Here is a 22,515-nt window from a genome sequence, read left to right on the forward strand (position 1 = left end):
TCAGATTGCGGCTGCCCGCATAGGATTGCAGGATTGTGTGCATGTATGCAATACTATGCCAGAGTGCACGGGTGGAAATTCTGCGGAAAATATCGCTGCGGAATTTCCGCCTGTCTGCATTCACCCTTAGTTAAAATACTGCGTTTACATGCAAACAATATTTCCAAGATCCAGCAGCTTGTGCCATGTGCTGAAGTGCCTGCTTTGTGAAGGTGCATTTAGACACAACGATGATCGCTCAAAAGATGGCTTTTGATTGATCATTTTGCATAATCTACTAATTGGTACTAATGCCTATTAGTGCCCATTAGTAGCGTGTGTGCCACTGGGAGTTGAATTTATTTAGGGGACCGCACACTGTTCTCTGAATAAATTCTCTTTGTTCTGCAGGGCTGACAGCTGAGAACAGTTGAGACAATGTAATCAGCTGTTATCAGCACTCACCAGCAGAGCACAGCGTGCGGTCCGTCTTATCAGCTGTTCTGCTGAACTACGGATTTCAAGCCAAACTGAAATCCATCGTCCAACAGAAAACTGAAAGATGGGCACATTTACATGCAACAATTAGAGCTCAAAAGTTGTCTTTTGAGCATATTTTCAGCAATAATCGTGTCTAAATGGGGCTTAAAACCCTGGACTACGCAGCCACTTCAAAAAGAAAGTGGGCACTAAATAGAAAAACATTCAACTCCAATTTATACCATAATCTTTATTAGTGGCAAAGACACAAAGATTTTAGGAAAAAAATCAAGATGAAAAAAGTCTATTTTACATTATCAAGTTGTTTATTAGTGGAAAAAATTAAAACATACAATAAAAAAAGTACAGAATTGGACTCTGGATCTGTAATGACCTAAACATTAACCGTTTTAGGCTATTTGTTCCACATAGTGAATACCATAGAAGCGAAAAACAAAAAAACAGGAAAACAATACCAGAATAGCTGTTTTTTAGTCACTTTGCTTCCTAAATATGGAAAACTGTGTGATCAAAAAGTTGCATCTACCCAAAAATGGTATCAATGGAAACCTCAACTCATCCCTCCCTCAAACAAAATCTCTCACTCAGCTCCACTGATAACAGAATAATGAGACTTCAAAATATGTTGACAAATCAGTTTCTTTTTGTTAAATTTCATCCACTGACTGGGGGGTCAGTGTTGTGTTCTTTAGCTTCCATGAAATAGTGGAGTAGAAGACGCACCAGAGTGCCTCTGTTAACACAACACTGGGCACAACACCGCACCTGGGCTTGTTAAGTTGCTAACTGAACCCTAGAAGACTGGCAACATATCATGGCCCAATGAGTCATAGAATCATGGAATGGTAGAGTTGGAAGGGACCTCCAGGGACATTGGGTCCGACCCCCTGCTCAATGAAGGATCACTAAATCATCCCAGACAGATGTCTGACCAGCCTCTGTTTGAAGACTTCCATTGAAGGAGAACTCACCACCTTGATCACCATCACTATCAAAAAGTTTTTTCTAATATCTAATCTGTGTCTCCTCCCTTTCCGTTTCATCCCTTGTGCAAATGAGAATAGGGCTGATCCCTCTGCACTGTGACAGCTCTTCAGATATTTGTAGACTGCTATTAAGTCTCCTCTTAGCCTTCTTTTTTGCAAGCTAAACATTACCGGATCCTACAACTGTTCTTCACAGGACAATTTGCAGACCACTCATCATCCTGGTAGCTCTTCTCTGATCTGTTTGTCTATGTCTTCTTTTAATTCTGGGTGCCCACAACTGGACACAGTATTCCAAATAAGTTCTTGCTAAGGAAGACTAGAGGGGGATAATTACCTCATATGATCTAGACTTTAGGCTTCTCTTAATACATCCCAGAATTTTGTTTGCCTTTTTTTTGCTGCTGCAATACGCTGTTGACTCATATTCAGTCTATGCTCTATTAGTATACCCAAGTCTTTTTCACATGTGCTGCTTAGTTCAATTCCTCCTGCAGCATCCGAGGAGTGGACCCACAGGCGAAAAGATAGCGGGGAAGAGTTAGTCCCTGTCAATTGGCTCTAACATCTCCTCCCCTGGGGGTAGCATGGGGCCCATCTAAGTTACCGCTGGGGAAACTTTCACGGGGGTAAACCAAAAGTAGATTATCTTACGAGTCCTGTCACTTGTGACACCACCGTTCCTTCCTCCGTGGTGAACCCAGATGATTAAATAAATGGTCCAAACACAGGAAAACGTTTAAGGAGCAAAGTCGGGAACAGTCTGCCGTGCTCGTTTTCTTGAGAAATTATTCACAGTCCAAAAACAGTAGATTCACGCGGCAGCAGGGAATGGTGTATAACACAAGGGAGGAAATCACAGGATCACAGAAGAATCCACAGTCCAAAGTTATCTGTGGAATTCTGTTTCCCGTCACTCTTCTTCACTCTAGCTCTCTACCTATCAACACTCACATTTGGAAGCAGAAATCACTCAGCGCTGCTTGGCGGTTTCTCTCTCTTGTTTCACTCACAGTGTTTTAGGGGTAACACTGGCATCTCCCGGGTAAAGTAGGCCCAGGGAAGACTGTTGGATATCTCTCAGCCTCTTCCATTCCGGCCCACACAGAACAGATGGTGTCTGTGTGATTCACATGCAGAACTCCACACACTCCTCTCTCTTGCAAGACTAGAAGAGACTCCTTGCAAAACACCTTGCAAACACATATACATAGCACAATCACATGACAAACAACAAGATTCATTTTCCAGACACTTCACATACCAGACAGTTAACCCACTCAGTGCTGCAGCTATGCAATACACATCACATTCATGCAACATATAAGACACTGACAACACATAGACACAAGACAAATGCATACATACATTATGGAGGGGCCCTGTTAACTCCCATTCTGTAGGTGCTTTTATTCTTTTTTTTTGCCTAGATGTAGGACCTTGCATTTCTACTCATTAAATATCATTCTTTTAATCGTTTCCCACTGTTCCTGCTTTTCTAGATCTTTTTGAATCCCCTCTCTCTCTCTTCTATCCAACACAGCTTTGTTTCATCTGCAAATTTGATCAGTTTCCCATCAATCTCCTCTTCCAGATAATTTATAAAAAGGTTGAACAACACTGGGCCCAGGACAGAGCTAGCTTTGTCGTACCCTACTTGACACATTCACCTAATTGAATGAGCAGCTATTTATGACCACTCTCTGAGTATGACCACGCAGCCAGTGGGAAATCCACCTAACATTTGCTTTGTCAATCCTATTATTTGGTCATTTTTATCAATAAGGATGATATGACACATTTTGTCAAATGCTTCACCAAATTCGAGATTTACTATATCCACCACATTTCCAGTCAGTGATTCTGTCATAAAGGAAATTAGATTTGTCTGGCATGACTTGTTTTTTTTACAAATCCATGCTGGCTCTGGTTAATTACTCCATTCTCATCCAAGTACTTGCACATACGCTGTTTAGTAATTTGCTCAAACACCTTACTCAGTATAGAAGTCAGGCTCAAAGGCCTGTAGTTTCCTGGATCCACCTTCTTCCCTTTTTTGAAGACTTACTTCATTTGAAGGAGATATTGCAGTGTTCCTAATAAGAGCGCATGATAACGTTTTTTCATTATCAACCCCTTGTTATCCAAAATTCAAGAATAGCATAATCAATGCCTCCTAAGGTCCCAACCACCCGTACTTCCTCAACCATTTCCTCCCTACCAGTTGTTTCAGGCTAATGGTCAGGTTCGTGTGTGGTGCAGACCCCTTGAAGCAATGGACCCCAGTTGTCAAGAAGTGGTTGCATACTGGTGTACGGTGTGTTCTCATGGCATGGGTTGGGTCCACTGATCCATGTAAACACATCATTGAACAGTGCCTGCTACATTTCCCTGCTTGGTGACCATTTGCAGTCCTTTATGGATTTCATGTAGCCCCAAGATGATAGGATATTTTAGCAGGATAATGCACCATGCCATGAGGCTCAAGTTTTCCAGAATTAGTTTGAGGAGCGCTTGTGAGAGTTCCTATGAATAGAAAGGCCTGCACATGTGCCCATCATGAGCTCAATGGAGCATGTATGTGGAGGATAAATCCATTCACACCCTAGATCATGCACAAACAAATATCCAAACAATTATCATAGAGGGTGTCCTATATGATAATAGTTCCTATCCCATGACTTTTGGCATATCAGTAAGATGCCAATAGTATACCTTTAACACAAGTGAGAAACTGGATACTCCAGGATAAAATTTGAGATATTTATTCAAGTTGGATTAAAAACAATGAAAATGGCTAGTAGACCCCAGGTTCGTGAGTGCACATGCATGGACCTGGGTCTGCTATCCATTTGCATTGTTTTTAATCCTTCTTTAATTAATGGAAATGTTCATTCAATGTTTGTCAATATTGTGGACAGATATGCACATCTGTATGTATCGGAATCTCTGTGCTTGTTTATAATGTACTTTATTTCCACTGTGAAAATTAATAAAATTTATATTTTTTTAAATCCTTCTTTAATAAAAATCTTGGATATTTCAGGCACAGAGTAAAAGCCATTATAGTTGCTACTTCCGCTTGCTTCAGCAAGGAATGTATAAACAAGGGCTGATGATGTCATGAGGTGATCACAGGTGAGAAGGACACTTATTTACATCCACAATTATAGGTAACACCAACCAGTATTGACAACAGTCATGAAATATACCAGAGGCTATTAGTTTATTCATTATTTTACTTCTTGAATAGATGCGCTCAGATATATACATACATAAATGGGAATTTATACTATTACGTTGTGCAACAGAAAACAAGGGTTTTGGTAACATTACAGGAGCAGTCCCATGAAAATAACGCATCTCCTATCCACAGTACTGAAGTTAAGTATCTAATTTGTGGAGTACTACTGACACACACAATGGTCACGAGGATGGGAAAGCGCAGTGGCAAATGGCTCAGTTTAATGGGAAAATATTCCTGATAGCATAGTACTGCTCTATGGGCTTCTATTAGATGGTTTGTCATACTTTAATTATCCAGATATGATATGGGAAAACAAAACCTGTGAATCTCACAAGGGTGATAAGTTATTGAGAACAAATAAACATAGCTACTAGAGATGAGCAGTGTAGTGTCTTACGCGAGTACCTACCCGCTCATCTCAGAAGATTCAGGTGCCGGCGGTGGAGTGCAGTGAGTTGCGGGAGTGAGCAGGGGGGAGAGCCGGGGGGGGGGGGGAGAGTGAGATCTCCCCCCTCCGTTCCTCCCCGCTCTCCGTCGCCGCCCCCCGACGGTACCCGAACCACCAGTTACTTGCATAAGGCACTACTCGCTTGAGTAGTTTGCCTTGGCGAGTACCCTCGCTCATCTCTAATAGCTACCTTACCCAACTTGTATGGGAGCCTGCTAGAGGGAGCGACGCTCTGGATTTATTATTAATAGTTAATTTCCAGCTGTCATTCAATAGGAAGTCTTATCAGGAAGCGACAAAAAAACAAAACTTTAGTAAAGCAAAATTTGATCAGAACTACTATCGGTAACATTAATTGGGACTGCGTCCTCAAAAATAAAAGTACAGACGACAAATTGGAGAAGTTTAAAAACATCCTAAATACCTCATGTGAGCAGTTCATACCCTTTAAGAATAAAAGAACTATAAGTAGAATGTGGCTCAACAAGACGGTAAGGGGGGCAATAAGCAGAAAAGAAAACTAAAATTATTAAAACAAGAAGACAGTGAGAAACCGCTAAAAACATACAGGAAGAAAACAAATGATGTAAGGAAAAGATAAAAACTGCAATAAAGGAGGCAGAAAGACTGATTGCAAACAGAGCAAACATAACCCCAAAGTATTTTTCAATTATATAAATGGTAAAAGGATTGGACTGGAAGCACTGGCCCTTTAACAAATAATGCAGGAGAAATCATAGAAGATGAAGGGGAAAGGCAAATCTATTAAATGTTTTTTTTCTCAAGTGTATTCACGAAGGTAAAAGAAATTTCACATGAGATTCAGGAGGATAAAATGTACCCCTCACAAAAAAGAGATGGTTCAAAAAGATTAAAATCGACAAATCGTCAAGCCCAGATGGAATACACCCAAAGGTTCTAAGGGAACTAAGTGACGTCATAGACAGACTGCTATTTCTTATATTTAGGGACACTATTGAGACCTGGGTTGTACCACTCGATAGGTGTATTGTTAATGTGGTTCCATTATACAAAAAGGGGTCAAGAAGAGAGCCTGGTAACTACAGGCCGGTAAGCCTCACTTCAATAATTGGAAAAATATTCAAGGGGTTTCTGAGAGATGCCATCCTGGAACACCTCAAGAAAAACAACTGCATAACTCCTCATCAGCATGGGTTCATGAGGGGTTGATCATGTCAGACCAATTTGATCAGCTTCTACAATGAAGTAAGTTCTAGGCTGGACCAGGGAGACTCTATTGATGTTGCATATCTAATTCCTTCTAAAGCATTTGACACCTGGCTGAATAATAGGCTGGTATATAAAATAAGACAGCTCAGACTGGGCAAAATTGTGTGTAGTTGGATAAAGAACTGGCTCAGTGATAGAAAGCAGAGAGTGATAATAAATGGTTCATACTCTGATTGGGCCACCGTTGCTAGTGGGGTGCCACAGAGTTCAGTAGTAGGCCCCATTCTATTCAATAAATTTATCAATGACCTGATAGAGGAACTGCACAGTAAAATATCGATTTTTGCATACGATACAAAATCATACAATGTGATTAATACAAAGAAGGACATGTACAGCTGCAAATGGACCTAGATAGGGATATACTGCATATGTAATAGTCTGGAGGAACAGAATTTATCTTGTGATAATTTGCCCTGTTCCAGTCTATTCAGTGCAAGCTAATGCCTCCATAGATTCATCTCAGGTTACTTATTGGAGAGTACTGATGCAGTGTGCAAGAAGTGAGCCCAGAGCCGAGGAGATGGCAGGGTTGTAACTTGTCATGGTAGTTCTACCATCTCCTCCCCTGTAAAGGTAACACAGGAATCGTCCAAGTTACTACTAAGGGGAGGTCTCGGGAAACCGCAGTGTGGTTTTAACTTGCAGTTCGTTGTCATGGGTGACACTACCATTCCTTCCTCTGAGGTGAATCCGGATGATGGATTAATAGTCCACACACACAGGGGGTAGTTTGAAACAAAGTCAGGAATGGACGGCAGTGTTACTTTACTTGTAAATCCAAACAGAACAGTTCAACAGGTACGTAGGCTAAAACATGTCTCTGGTGCAAATGCAGTTGATGGTACTAGCTGGGAGCAGGGAGATTTTAATTCTCCCAGGCTCCCCTGCCTTCTATGCATGTGCCAAGCATTTAACATGTGGGACATCAAGGAGGACGGAGGTGAGTGGGTTTTAGCACCCCTCATTGATCCAATCCATGAGGGGAGTTGAAACTTTAGCTTTATTTCACTTTTTGTTTACTTTTATGTGATCACTGTTATCCATTGGATAAATCAGTTTTAGCTTAGTGTCTGAAGGAGGCAGACCTCCTGCTTTGCAGGATTTCTATTTTTCATTATTTTTCTCCCTTCTTCTAGCTGGGCATCAGGGACTGGCTAACAAGTGGGGAGAGGTCAAACAGTGCTGCCAGATACACTGTTATCCCCTCCTCCCAGAAGGTAAAGTAGACCAGACATCACTAACGACTCTGCTTCCAATCAGCAATAGGGTCATCTGAGTGTGCCTGACTCCTACCCCCAATTACAGTGACTTCTCAATGCAACATCACTGAAGCAGTGACATTGCTGGTGGCAGAGAGAGCTGAAGGAAAGAGGATTAAGATACGTGAGTAGATGGAAGTAGGTGAATATTGCACCATCGTCCCTCCACTCCTCTTCCCCTTCTCACCTTCCCTCTTAGATCTATCCACCACCGCTCCAATGACTGTAGTTGCTGGCATGCTCCTCCCTCCCCCATCAGTGCAGTGATGATGTACCTTTGCGGGCAGGGGGCAATATCTGGGGTCCCATTAGTATGCAGGGAGGGAGTGCAATTACCCGTCATCCCTGCACTTTCCTTCACCATCTCCTCTCAGTCCGGCCACGTTATGCTCCAGCGAGCCCCTAGCCTCTAGACCCCTAAAGGATGCAACTAGGGGTCTCCCTCTGCCCATGTGGCTATTTGAAGATGGAGACGCCTTTGGCCTAGGCTTAACTCAAGCCTCCAGCTCTAGGCTGGTATACCACAACTGGAGGCAAAACTCCTGACGGATGGGGTGTGGGTGAAAATTGCATGAATCCTCTAGGTATCCAGCCTAGCCCTTGCTCCCAACCATGAGTGCTACTGGCCTCACCTCTAGGCAGGGGGTGGAACCTTCTCTCCATGCATGTCTCGCTTACAGCACTGAAAATTGAGCCCCTTCCCCTCAGCTTCCAGGCCTTTTTAGGCGGCAAGGGAGGGGAGCAGAGTATAGAAAGCCAACAGAACTCTAGCTGCCCGGTGGACAATCATTCGTCATCTGTAAAGCAGGAGACGCATTATAGCTCCTCTGCCTTCATACATTGAGTTGTATTGTGAGTCGGAGTATTTGCGCCCTTTTTTCTGAGGTGCAAATATCCTGTTGATAGACCCCATGTGTGACAGGACATATGGCCTTTCAGTATCTGACATCATAGTTATATACGCAATGGTAAGGGAATCTTCTATAGCCTAAGAATGGTACCCTTCACATAGCAGTATCTTTACTATGCTTAGGCATGGTATGTACGGATAATTAACATTTCCATCCATGGTAGTAAACTTAATCCTGCGGCAGTCTGCATAGCCTCACTTTACATTCCCAGGAGTTTGAGTGGTCAACATCTACCACGGTTTATGACAAAACTTTATTTGTATGTGGTGTGGCAAGTGGAGTTCTTTCGCCTCTGGATCGTCAACCTCTCTGTTAGGAAATGGGCACCACAGGTGTACAAAACAGCTCACGAGACTTCAGATCTCTTTAAATCTGGCACCTGTCAGTTTTATTTTGTGCCAGAGCAAAGTAAATACAACATATCATAAAGTCCGATGCATCACTCTGAATCTCTTCCCTCATCTCGGTCTACTTCCCCTATCTATGCTCTCCACTCTGCTAAGAACTTAAAGTAAATTTCTCTCTAATTCAAACCTCCTACTCCCGCCTCCAAGATTTTGCACGAGCCGCACCAGTTTTCTGGAATGCACTATCCCAGACAATCAGGTTAATTCCCAACATAGTAACATAGTAACATAGTTTGTAAGGTTGAATGAAGACAATGTCCATCTAGTCCAGCCTGTTTATCCTCCTGTTTTGTTGATCCAGAGGAAGGCAAAAAAAAAACCACGAGCAGAAGCCAATTAGCCCTTTTGGGGAAAAAATTCCTTCCCGACTCCCTAATGGCAATTAGACTAATCCCTGGATCAACCCCTAATAGTTCCTACCTGCCTGTATACCCGGATTAACAATTAACCTAAGATTTATATCCTGTAATATCCTTCCGCTCCAGAAAGACATCAAGTCCTCTTTTAAACTCCTCTATGGATTTTGCCATCACCACATCCTCAGACAGAGAGTTCCACAGTCTAACTGCTCTTACAGTAAAGAACCCCTTTCTGTGTTGGTGATGAAACCTGCTTTCCTCTAAACGTAGCAGATGCCCTCTCGTTACCGTCGCAGTCCTGGGTATAAACAGATCATGGGAGAGATCCTTGTATAGTCCCCTCATGTATTTATACATAGTTATTTGATCACCCCTTAGCCGTCTTTTTTCTAGAGTAAATAATCCCAATTTGGATAGTCTTTCTGGGTATTCCAGTCCCTTCATTCCATGTATTAGTTTAGTTGCTCATCTTTGAACCCCCTCCAGTACTGTAACATCTTTCCTGAGCACCGGTGACCAGAACTATGCGCAGTATTCCATATGGGGCCTGATAAATGCCTTATATAGTAGAAGGATAATGTTCTCGTCCTTCACCCCTATACCTCTTTTAATGCACCCCAAGACTTTATTAGCTTTTGCAGCAGCTGACTGGCATTGGTTACTCCAGTTTAGTCTACAGTCCACTAGTACCCCCAGGTTTTTTTCCATATCACTTTTCCCTAGCGGTACCCCATTTAGTGTATATTGGTGACATCCGTTTTTGCTGCCCATGTGCCTAACCTTTCATTTTTCAACATTGAACTTCATTTGCCATTTTTCTGCCCAAGCCCCCAGCTTTCCCAGGTCTGTTTGTAGCCGTACCTTGTCCTCCGTTGCATTCATTATATTGTATTATTTTGTGTCATCTGCAAATATTGATATTTTACTGTGCAGCCCCGCTATCAGGTTGTTAATAAATATATTAAACAGAATGGGGCCTAATACTGAACCCTGTGTCATACCCCGCTAGCAACGGTGGCCCAATCAGAGTACAAACCATTTAGTACCACCCTCTGCTTTCTATCATTGAGCCAATTCTTTATGCAAATACACACGTTTTCACCCAATCCGAGCTGCCTCATTTTATATATTAGCCTATTATGCGACACAGTGTCAAATGCTTTAGAGAAGTCCAGATATACGAGATCAATAGACTCTCCCAGGTCCAGCCTAGAGCTTACTTCATTGTAGAAGCTAATCAGATTTGTCTGACATGATCGACCCTTCATGAATCCATGCTGGTGAGGAGTTATTCCCTTGTTCTCCTTGAGGTATTCTTCAATGGCGTCTCTCAGAAACCCTTTGACTATTTTTCCCGTTATTGAAGTGACACTTACCAGTCTGTAGTTTCCAGGCTCACTTTTGGTCCCCTTTTTGTAAATTGGAACCACGTTGGCAATGCGCCAATCCAATGGTACAACCCCGGTCTTGATAGTATCCAGAAATATTAGATATAGCGGCCTAGCTATCTCATCACTTAGCTTTCTTAGTACCCTTGGGTGTATTCCATCTGGGCCTAGCGATTTATCGATTTTAATCTTCTTTAACCTGTTCCGCACTTCCTCCTGCGTTAGGTATGAGATATTTTGTGAGGGGTTTATTTTATTCCCCTGCATCTCATGAGGCATTTCCTTTTCGTTTGAGAATACACATGAAAAGAAACTATTCAATAGATTTGCCTTCCCTTCATCATCTTCAAAGATTTCTCCTGCATTATTTGTTAAAGGGCCAGTGCTCTCGGTGCAAATCCTCTTGCTGTTAATATAGTTGAAAAATAGTTTCAGATTGTTTTTGCTCTCTTTGGCGATCAGTCTTTCTGCCTCCTCCTTAGCAATTTTCATCCTATCTTTGCATATTTTGTTTTTTTCCCAGTACGATTTTAGTGCTTCTCCGCTGCCTTCTTGCTTTAGTAGTTTGAACGCTTTCTTTTTTTCATTTATTGCCCCCTTACCGTCTTGTCGAGCCACATTGGTTTCCTTTTAGTCAAAGTTCTTTTATTTTTAAAGGGACAGCTTTAAGCATGCCCTAGAAACACATCTTTTTATGGAGGCCTACCATATTTCCTAAGCTAAACTCTTCTTAATCTACACTGCCTCTACACTCTCCCTTGAAAACCTGTGACCGTTCTTCCCATTGCATCCCCCACACACCACATCCATGCATTATTCATCCATGCAGATTTATTCATAAACACGCTGGTGATCCACTCACACAGCTTTATGTATGTATAGTATCCTATGTGTATACTTCTTTATAGTCTGCAAGCTCTTGCGAGCAGGGCCCTCACACCGATGGTTCAAGATGTTCATTGGTTTAATACTGGATGTTATGACCTTTTTGTTAAGGTTTTCCCCAATTAATAAAGTGCAACAAATTATATTATCCCTATATAAATAAAGATTATTATTATTACTCCAAATAGCCAATGGAAGCCAGGAAGGGGAGTAGGTGATAGACACACTACTTTTCTCTACATTACAGTCTATAAGAGGTAACTGAAAATAGCCAACATGATATGGGTTTTCTCATCATAGACATTGGTGGCACATCTGGATTAGTGGAGTCCAACGTGTGTGCTCCCAGCCAATCACTGTAAATCAGCTGTGCTTCAGGCCTCTTCTAGTTGGACCCAAGAATTGGCTAATTTACAACAGCTATAGTTAGCAGTTTGGGATCTATAATTGTCACCAATCTTTGTGGTTTTCAAAGAATAATGTGCTCCCCTTGACCTATCCACTTAAATTCAATAAAGTGCCTGTCCTATGGAAATTTGAAAGTGAAAATCTAGAAGAATCAATTCAGATGTAAAAGGGGTTTTCCAGGGAAATATTATTGGTGACCTATTTTCAGTTGATCGACTAGATTCTGCTGCTTAGGACTCATTGGATGCTCGCTAGCAGCACAACACACAGGTGTATGGAACGTAAGCTGCTGCTCTGACCCCTGTATAGTGGAGAACACTTGCAATTGGAAGTGAATTTCCCATTGATGTTAATGAGAGCAGTGCCTGCAATTAAGTAGTAAAAGTCATCAGAGCAGCAACTTCCACTTCATACCCCTGTGTATTGATGCGCTGACAGTAGGCACCTAATCATAAAATCATAGAATCGTAGAGTTGGAAGGGACCTCCAGGGTCATCGGGCCCAACCCCCTGCTAAGTGCAGGATTCACTAAATCCTCCCAGACAGATATTTGTCCAGCCTTTGTTTGAACACTTCCATTGAAGGAGAACTCGCCACCTCCCGTGGTAACCTGTTCCACTCATTGATCACCCTCACTATCAGAAAGTTTTTTCTAATATCTAATTGTGTCTCCTCACTTTCAGTTTCATCCCATTGCGTCAAGTCTTTCCTTGTGCAAATGAGAATAGGGCTGATCCCTATGCTGTGTGACAACCCTTCAGATATTTGTAGCAGGGATTGCAGTCAGTAGGTCAGGGAGCACGTTGTCAGGTGGCATACGGAGGAGTTTGTTTAGGGAATGCGGTATGCCTTCCTGAAGAGGTATGTTTTTAGAGCACGCCTGAAGTTTTTCGAGTCCTGGATTGCCCGGGTAGCCTTTGGTAATCCGTTCCACAGGATCGGTGCTGCTCTGGAGAAGTCTTGGAGGCGGGAGTGAGAAGTTCAAATTAGAGGAGTCTAGTTTCCTTAGCAGAGCGGAGAGCCCGGGCTGGGTGATGGATTGGGATGAGGGAGGCAATATAGGGGGGTGCTGCACTGTGGAGGGCTTTGTGGATGAAGGTAGTAAGTTTAAATTAAATTCCAAATTTAACGGGCAACCCATGCAGTGACCGGCACAGCGCAGAGGCATCTGAGTAGCGGCTGGACAGGAATATGAGCCTGGCTGCTGCATTCAGGATGGATTGAAGAGGGTAGAGTCTGGTGCAGGGGAGGCCGATCAGCAACGAGTTGCAGTAATCGAGCCGTGAGTGTAACAATAAGAGTTTTAGCGTGTCTACAGTGAGAAAAGAGCAGACTCTTACGATGTTCTTGAGGTGCAGCTGACATGTTCGGGCAAGAGATTGGATGTATGGGGTAAATGAGAGATCGGAGTCAAATATGGATGAGGTCAGTTAGTGGAGGATGGAAATACCAGTAAGTCAGTTTTAGAGAGGTTTAGTTTTAGGTAGAGAGAGGACATAGTGTTAGAGACAGCGGACAGACAGTCAGTGATGCTTTGGACAAAAGGTGCAGAGATGTCATGGGAAGAGGTGTATAGCTGGGTGTCGTCAGCATAGAGGTGGTATTGGAGGCCAAATCTCATGATGGTTTGTCCAACAGGGGCTGTGTAGATAGAGAAATGGAGGGGGCCGAGGACCGAGCCTTGGGGGACACCAATAGCAAGGGGAAGAGAAGGAGAGGTAGAGCCAGCAAAGGAGACGCTGAAAGAGCGGTCAGATAGGTAGGAGGAGAACCAGGAGAGAGCAGTGTCTTTGAGGACGATGGAGCGAAGCATACTGAGAAGGAGTTTGTGGTTGACAGTGTCAAATGCTGCAGAGAGCTCAAGGAGGATCAGTAGGGAGTAATTGCCCCTCGATTTGGCTGTCAGTAGGTTGTGTGATACCCTTGTAAGGGCAGTTTCTGTTGAGTGTTGGAGTCGGAAGCCAAACTATAGGGGGTCGAGGAGAGAGTTCTCTGATAGATAGCTTACAAGGTGGGAGTAAACCAGGCGTTCTAGTAGTTTGGAGATGAAGGGAAGGTTTGAGATGGGTCGGTAGTTGGCAGCATCAGTCGCATCAAGAGTCGGCTTCTTTAGTGGGGATATGATGGCGTGTTTGAAAGAAGAGGGAAAGAAACCAGAGGTCAGAGAGAGGTTGAATATAGTGGTGAGATGGGAGATGACCACTGGGGAGAGGGATCGGAGGAGGTGTGAGGGGAGAGGGTCGTTAGCGCAGGTGGTGGGGCGAGCAGAGAAGAGCAATTTGGAGACTTCTTCCTCTGTCATGGGTCTGAGTACAGACAGTGAGCAGGTGCTAGATGCAGTGCTGACAAGACTAGGGTCAGGGCTAGTCTGGGATTGGGAAGTTATTTCTTGACGGATGTCATCAATTTTCTTTTTGAAGTAGGCAGCAAACTTTACAGCACAGAGATCTGTCACAGGGGGCTGTGGTTTAGGGCTGAGAAGGGAGTGAAAGTATCAAAGAGCCGTTTAGGGTTGTGGGATAATGAGGAAATGAGAGAGGTGAAGTAGACTTGTTTAGCATGATGGAGGGCAAGGTTGTAGGTTTTGAGCATGAATTTGTAGTGGAGAACGTCCACGAACGTTTTCAACTTCCTCCACAGCCGTTCAGCACTTCTAGAGCACCGCTGGATGAAGCAAGTTTGAGGCGTGAACCAGGATTGCCGTGTTCTACATTGATGGCTTGGATCCTGGGGGGCGCCGCTTTATCCAGGGCATGGGTTTGTTTGTTACAAACCCATGCTGGCTCTAGTTACTTGCTCTATTTTCATCCAAGTACTTGCATACATGCTGTTTAATAATTTGTTCAAATATCTTACCCAGTATAGAAGTCAGGCTCACAGGCCTGTAGTTTCCTGGATCCATCTTCTTCCCTTTTTTGAAGATAGTGACAACATTTGCCGTTTTACAATCTTTTGGGCCTTCACCTGATCTTCAGGAATTTTCAAAGATTATGGCGAGAGGTTCAGCAATTACCTCCACTGCTTCCTTTAGTATCCCAGGATGTAATTCATCTAGACCTTGAGACTTGAATTAATTTAAATTAGCTAAGTGTTCCCTCACCATCTCTCTGCTTACAGATAGGCTGCATTCTTTTATTCCCCCAATAGCACAGGGAAGATCAGTTGATGTTCCATACACTTTCTGAGAGAAAACACATACAAAATAGGTATTTAAAAGTTCGTCCTTCTCAACATAATTTTTAACCTATTCACCATTTTCATCTATAAGCATCCAATAGCATCTTTGACTTTTCTTCTGCTTTTGACATACCCCCCAAATCCTTTTTTTATTGCTTTTGGCTTCTGTTGCAAGCCTCAATTCATTATTAGCTTTAACTTTTCTGACACATGCCCTACAGTTTCTACAGACCGCATTATGTTCTTCTTTAGATATTTCCCCCTCTTTCCATCTGCTAAACATTTTTTTCTTCCTTTTTAACGTGTGCAAGTTCTGTGTTCGTCCATCCTGCTTCCTATTCTTCCTTCTTTTAGGGATTGTTAACGATTGTGCTTTGAAAATCTCATTTCGCAGTATTTCCCAACCTTCTTGGACATTTACCTCCTTAAGAACATCCAGCCATTGGATTCTTCCTATCCTCTTTCTGAGTACATTGGATGATGTGCCTATGTCATCAACAAGCGGCTCCAGATCTCACTGGAGTGCGCAAGACCTGAGAATGGCGCTTGTACAGAGAAAAAAACAACTGTACATACTCCTGTTCCAAAAACAAAATAGAGGAATATTAAAATATCAATAAATTTGTAGATAATTGACAGAAAAGCTATAGCATTAGAAATACGAGTCCACAATCAGGAGAAGGCATGCTGATTGCCGGAGATATGAAATCCAAAAAACAAGGTTGGAATTTCTTTTTTTTTCAATCCCCCCCAAAAAAACTATTAAAAAATTATACAATAAACTATTTGTACCCCAAAATTATGTAATTAAAAAATACAACTTGTCCCGCATGAAAGGAGCCATCATACAGCTGTGTCAATTGAAAAATGTAAAAGTTATAGCTCTAGAAATTTAGCAATTAAAAAAACTGAAAAAGTGTTTGGCCATTAGGGCCTAACATTAGAGGGTTATTGCCCCTCTGCCACTAATATGTGTGTTGTGTGGTTGTGATTCTTTGTTCCTATTTTGTCTTTTGTGCTAAAGATTGCATAGTACCTATTTTATTTGATAGTCAATTAAAGTTATATTTCAGTGATAATGCCCTTAAGTGATAGTTTACCCGTGACACTGCATGTAGATCCAGTTAAAGTTATATTTCAGTGATAATGCCCTTTAGTGATAGTTTACCTGTGACACCGCATGTAGATCCGGTTTTGATCTATGGGGATTTTTTCAGTTACCATTAATTATGCATCTGTCATGTTAACATTTTTGCTTTTCCCAGCTTTAGACGTTAGCCTGCAAAATTCATTAATTTTGATCATAAAATGGAAATAGTTTTTATCATGTATAATTTGTACAATGTTACATTCCTCAATTCACAGTGTCCCTGTGTGCATTGGGAATATACCATAGAACGCATTACCACCCGCAATGGACAACGCAGTGGCTGCCCATGGGTGCCTAATGTTTGTAACCAGTGGCGTCTGGCTAGAATTGTCAGTGCGAACATATAATTGACCCCATCAGAAATCACATCCACATTCAATGCAGGATGGTCCACAGGCATATCCCGCAGGTCAGTGCAGAGTTCTTTAGCTTCCATGGGATATGGGAGCTGAAGAGACACCAGTACCTATTGATTCAGGCTGATAATAGGGTTCATGTGTGGCACAAAACCCATGAAGCCATGGACCCTAGTTGTCAACAAGGCATTGTGCAGGCTAGTGGTGGTTCCTTTCTGATGTGGGGTGTGTTTAAGACATGGATTAAGTCCACTGGTCCACCTAAACACATGATTGAATGGTGCCCACAACATTTCACTGCTTGGTGAACATTTGCAGCCCTTTTTGAACTTCATGTATCCCCACAATGATGGGATATTCCAGCAGGACAATGCACCATACCATCGGGCTCAAGTTGTCCAGAATTGGTTTGAGGCACATTCTGGAGAGTTCCTACAAATGTTGTGGCTTGCATGTTTGCCCGACATGAGCCCAATCAACGACTTATGGGATGTGATACAGATGTGCATTTGGACCTGAGATCCTGCACCTACAAATACCATGGCTATCTAGATGACTCAACATATCTCCAGACGATTTTTGTCCACTTCAGGAATCTATGCCACGTCAAATTACTGCACTTTGCCAGGCAAAGAGGAGGTCCTACATGATATTAGCACTTATCCCATGACTTTTGGCACATCAGTGTCATTTTTTTCGGAGCACATGGCAGCTTCTGCTCCACCACATCAATCTGATCATAGATTGTAGGCATAACTGTCATATTCAAACACACCAATAATGAGTCTTATTTCTAAGGCATGCTTTATGTCACTTCAGGATAGAATGGACTTACCATGTCCTAGTTCAGTCTGTGCATAAATTCCTAGGATCTTATAATCCATTGCAAGGCTCATCCACTTGGCAATCTGCTCCTCCGTGCCCAGGACATTGATCATTTTCATAAAGACATTGTGTACAACATCAGTTTCTCCATTTAGCGCCCTAAAATCGAAAGAACTGAATAGAAAAACAAAGTAACACGGCTGGAAACTCTGATATCGAGAGACCTCGTACCAACACAGTAGTGTTCTTACAGTAAAGCTATGGAAATCAGTAGATGAAATGGTATCAAATAACTCAAAGTCAGTAGAAAAAAAAATTAAAGTACTTACATATTTATTTCATATTTTTTATGTAAAGCATAAAACATAGTGAGGTAATTTAGAGAACGTTAAAGACAAACATGGAGACGCGGCCCTTCCGTTATAATCCGATTATCCACAAATTCTCATTACAAATGGATCAGCGCAGCTTTTGATAATTGGTGAAAGTCATCCCAGCCGTATTACTGAACTCCCAATTTAATATCTTTGTTTTATAATGCGGTTATTAATGGCCTTGAGGTTTTCTTATATTAAAACCCCATCACCTATTTATTTGAAAACTATGTGTGTTAAGTGATATAATCTCCCCTATCTACATGGACTCCAGGCTAACTATTGTATTTTTCCAATCTTCAAATATTCAAACATGTTAGAAGCTCAAATTTTTGGTGGCACAGAATCTACGATTCCAACATGACTTGAAGAAATAGTTTCTCATACTTCAAGAGTGAAGCTATAGAGCAGTAATGACGAACCTTTTAGAGACCGAGTGCCCAAACTGCAACCCAAAACCCACTTATTTATTGCAAAGTGCCAACACATCAGGGGGCGGGGCTAATCACGACGTATGATTTTACCCCCATCATTCTGAAAAAGGACAGGACCGCTTCAAAAATAGACAGGGTGTGGATTTGCACTTCTTTTTAGATGAGGAAATGCTGCAGAATGTCCTCAGAGGAAATTTCTGTGGAAAATTCTGCAGCATTTCCGCATCCAAAAAGCAGTCAAAATCTGCATGCTGTCTATTTTAAAACAGCCCTGCCCATTTCTGCCACATGTAAGCATACCCCAGCGGTAATAGTGATCCCCCACAGCTGCCCCCAGTATAGTAGTGACACCCCACAGCCACCCCCACGTAATAGTGACACCCCCCAGCGCCCCCCCGCATAATAGGCACACCCCACAGCGGTCCCCTGCGTAATAGTGACAGACCACAGGGCTCCCCCACGCAATACTGACACCCCACAGCGCACCGCCGCGTAATACTGACACCCCACAGTGCCACCCAGCGTAATAGTGACACCCCACAGCGCACCCCCGCGTAATAGTGACACCCCACAGCGTACCCCCGCGTAATAAGCGAAACCCCACAGCGCACCCCCGCGTAATAGTGACACCCCACAGCGGCCCCAGTAGTAATAGCAACACCCCACAGCAGCCCCCCGCATAATAGCGACACACCACAGTGGCCCCCCACATAATAGCGACACCCCAAAGTGGCCCCACGCATAATAGCGACACACCACAACGAGCCCCCGAGTAATAGCAACACCCCACAATGGCTCCCCGCATAATAGTGACACCCCACAGCAGCCCCCCCGCATAATAGTGACACCCCACAGCGTCCCCCAAAGTAATATCGACACCCCACAGCATACCCCCGGTCTGTGCTGCAGCCGCTCTGTGTCCTGCTCTCCAGCTGCCACCGCCGCTCCCTCCACTGGCAATGGCTGTGCTTATGCCGCCGGTACTCTGTCTCCTGCTGCCGACGCCGCTCCCTTCAGCGTCCCTGCTGCTCTCTCTGCTCGGTCCGCCGCTGCTCTCTCTGCTCGGTCTGCCGCTGCTCTCTCTGCTCGGTCCGCCGCTGCTCCCTCTGCTCAGTCTGCCACTGCTCCCTCTGCTCCGTCCGCTGCCGATGCTTCCCCTGGTAAGGCCACACACGCCCCCAGCCTATCAAAAGCTGTGGGGGTTACACCATTTCAAACCCCTGTATTATGTCGCCACCCCTAACTTCTGGTGGCGATATAATACAAGATTACTGGGCAGCCATGGCCCCTGCTGGTACTCACAAGTGGTGAGCCGCCATTGGCAGCGCGTGCCAGCAGTGAGGACTCTGCGTGCCACCTCTGGCACAAGTGCCATAGGTTCGCCACCACTGCTATAGGGGGTGTAGAGGTGGCAATCAAATCCAAACTTTGCCACATAGGAAGAAATTAGTATTAGAAATGGCATATAAGTTTTGCCTTGGGGCCCAGGACTTTCAGGTGGCTGGTGCCTCGTTATGGGGCCATCATCAGTTTTCACACAATTCAAGGCTTTGGACTCTTAGGACAGGCCTTGGAGCATAGTGCCATAATATAAGAATGGTAACAGCCAGCTGTGAGTTTATTCATTGGCCAGTGTTTTTGGGTGAAAAAGGTGGCAACCCCAAGTCTAAGAGTACTTTTAGATGGGACAACTGCTGGGCGCTTAAGTGCCTGACAGTGGTCAGTACCACTATCGCTTCTGTGCATTCACACTGTAGTTATAGTCGTTCATTGAATGAAGGTAGAGCGCACCATAGATTTCTTACCTCCATTCACTGTGATCAGGCAGTCACTCAAAGATGAATGATTGACCATTTACAAGTGGGAACCTGCTCACTGTCTATATATATTTTTTAACGTGATTGTCAATGGGACTTTCTAATGTTAAAAACGCATCGCACAAAAATTGCAAAGCACCAACTTGCAATGCGTTTTTAACATTAGAAAGTCCCATTGAAAATCATGATAAAAAAACACTGCGATATCACAGCATTAAAAGAACTTAAATGGGTAGGAGCCCTAAGAGGGATCTTCTGATCTACTGGGAATGGACTTCATGCAAAAAAAAATGTTCAAGCAAATGTGTTGTGAGACGTTTTTGTTTTTTTAAAGCAAAATGTGAAAAATGCAGCAAGTTTGCAACATAATCAATGGGAAAATTCACATGAAGAAGTTGCCAAAGTTTTATACCAGAATCAGAAGGTCAGACATGGTGTATATTTTCTGCCTTCTGCGTCTGGTATGAAACTCTGGCAAAATCCTCACTTATCGCTTTCCTTGACCCAACAATGAGTAGACCCAGCAAGGTCACTTTATTGCTGGCAGTGGCCAAGACTCCACTGACTGCCTACGAAGCTCGGTACTTGATTAGATTGGAGGATTAGCTGCTTAATAATTACAATATTAATATCCATGTTCCCTTTTAGTTACTGCATCAGCCATCCCTTTAACATCATGACACATGGATGTGGGTAAATAACCTGTAAATATATTTAACCTCTCGGCCATTTTCATCCCATCCCATTTCTTTGATTTTCTTCTGCATGTGTAAACTGTTCCTAATGGCTCCTTCATATCTCTGGGAGCGGGTCTTGAAGTACATGTATTCTCGGCTGAAGACAGGGTCCTTGATTACGAGCTGTACTTTAGGCTGCTTTTACACCTGTGAGGGGGTTCCATTTTTCTGCTCCATTCGCGGAGCCGGAAAGAGGAATCCCCTGGCCGAACAAATCCGTGTCAGGCTGTCATTCAATAGCTGAGAGCAGCCTCTGATTGGTCCCTGCGCTGAGCCAATCAGAGGCAGCACTCACTTACCCATTCATGAATTCATGAATGGGTGAGTGAGAGCTGCCTCTGATTGGTGAGGGCTGTGACCAATCAGAGGCAGCTCATTCAGCAGGCGGGGATTTTAAATCCTCGCCTGCTGAATACTACTCACATCAGTTCAGGAGAACTGCCAGCCGGCCGCGGCTGAACTCCGTCTGCCGGGACAAGGTGAGTATATATATTTTTTTACTTTTTACACATTTTTGGATGATTTTCAGGGAAGGGCTTATATTTTTAAGCCCTTCCCGAAAATTCATCCTGAGATCGCCCGCAGCCCCATTGCTTTCAATGGAGCCGGCTATATTGTCGGCTCCATTGAATTCAATGGGCTGGACAGCTCTCCACTGCTCGGACCTGTTTCAAAGGAAACGCAGCTAGAAGCAGATTTTTCGGCCCCGGTCACGCGATTTGCGGATACGCATCCATCATGCGATCCGCAAATCGCGGCAAAAAGCGCCCGTGTGACCGAGGCCTTATAATGAAAAAAAATCAAAATAAAAAAAGCATATTTGGTATTGCTGCATCTGTAAAAGTCCAGTTTATCAAAGTAACACATTATTTGGACCGCATAATGAACATCCTCAGAAAAAAATACAAAAGTCAAACTTGTGCTTTTCTGGTCACCCTGTCTCCAGGAGAAAATTTAATAAAAAGCAATCAAAATGTTGTATGTACTCCAAATTGGTATTAATAGAAACCACAGGACACAAAAAACAAGCCCTCCCACCACTATGTCGATAAGAAAATAAAAAAGCTACGGTTGCAAAAATAATTTCATTTTTCTAAAGATATTTAATTTTTAAAAGTGGTACAGCAAAGAAAGAAAAATAAAGACATTTTATACAGTCACAATCATACTAACCCGTAGAAGAAACCATCTTGTCATTTTTGCCTGCAGTGTGTACACTGTAGAAACAAGACCCCCCAAAATGTGGCAAAATTGTGTTTTTCTTCCATTTCACTCCACTTAGAATTTTTAAATAGTTTTTCAGTACATTATATGGCACCTTAAATAGTACCATTAAAATATATAATTTGACAGCAAAACAACAAGCCCTGAGACAGCTATGTTGATGGATAAATAAAAGAGTTAGGACTTTTTGAAACTGGGGAAGAAAAAACAAAAATGAAAAAAAAAGGCAGCGTTCTTAAGGGGTTAAGATCACAATTAATTGCATGCGGTGTTGTTGCATTGTGTTATATTGGAGACGGTGAGGCATGTGGTGGTTATTATATAATTTTCAGTTCTTTGTACTTTGTTCTGGAGCTTTAAAACACATTTACAGCCTGTAGCTCAGAAAC

General features: G+C 43.0%; 1 protein-coding gene across 1 annotated transcript in view; it reads right to left on the reverse strand.

The window, feature by feature from the left end:
• LOC136593667 (hormonally up-regulated neu tumor-associated kinase-like) overlaps window positions 1–20,989 on the reverse strand; it is a 44,373-nt gene extending 23,384 nt beyond the window's left edge. Inside the window, exons 1-2 of the mRNA XM_066588656.1 lie at window positions 20,868–20,989; window positions 17,551–17,699 (exon numbers count right to left, since the gene is read on the reverse strand). Of these exons, the coding sequence (XP_066444753.1) occupies window positions 17,551–17,699; window positions 20,868–20,989 (271 nt within the window). The remainder of the gene's footprint in view (window positions 1–17,550; window positions 17,700–20,867) is intronic.
• Between the last annotated feature and the right edge of the window lie 1,526 nt (window positions 20,990–22,515).

Source organism: Eleutherodactylus coqui, unplaced genomic scaffold (genome assembly GCF_035609145.1).
Source record: "Eleutherodactylus coqui strain aEleCoq1 unplaced genomic scaffold, aEleCoq1.hap1 HAP1_SCAFFOLD_34, whole genome shotgun sequence".
Taxonomy (NCBI): domain Eukaryota; kingdom Metazoa; phylum Chordata; class Amphibia; order Anura; family Eleutherodactylidae; genus Eleutherodactylus; species Eleutherodactylus coqui.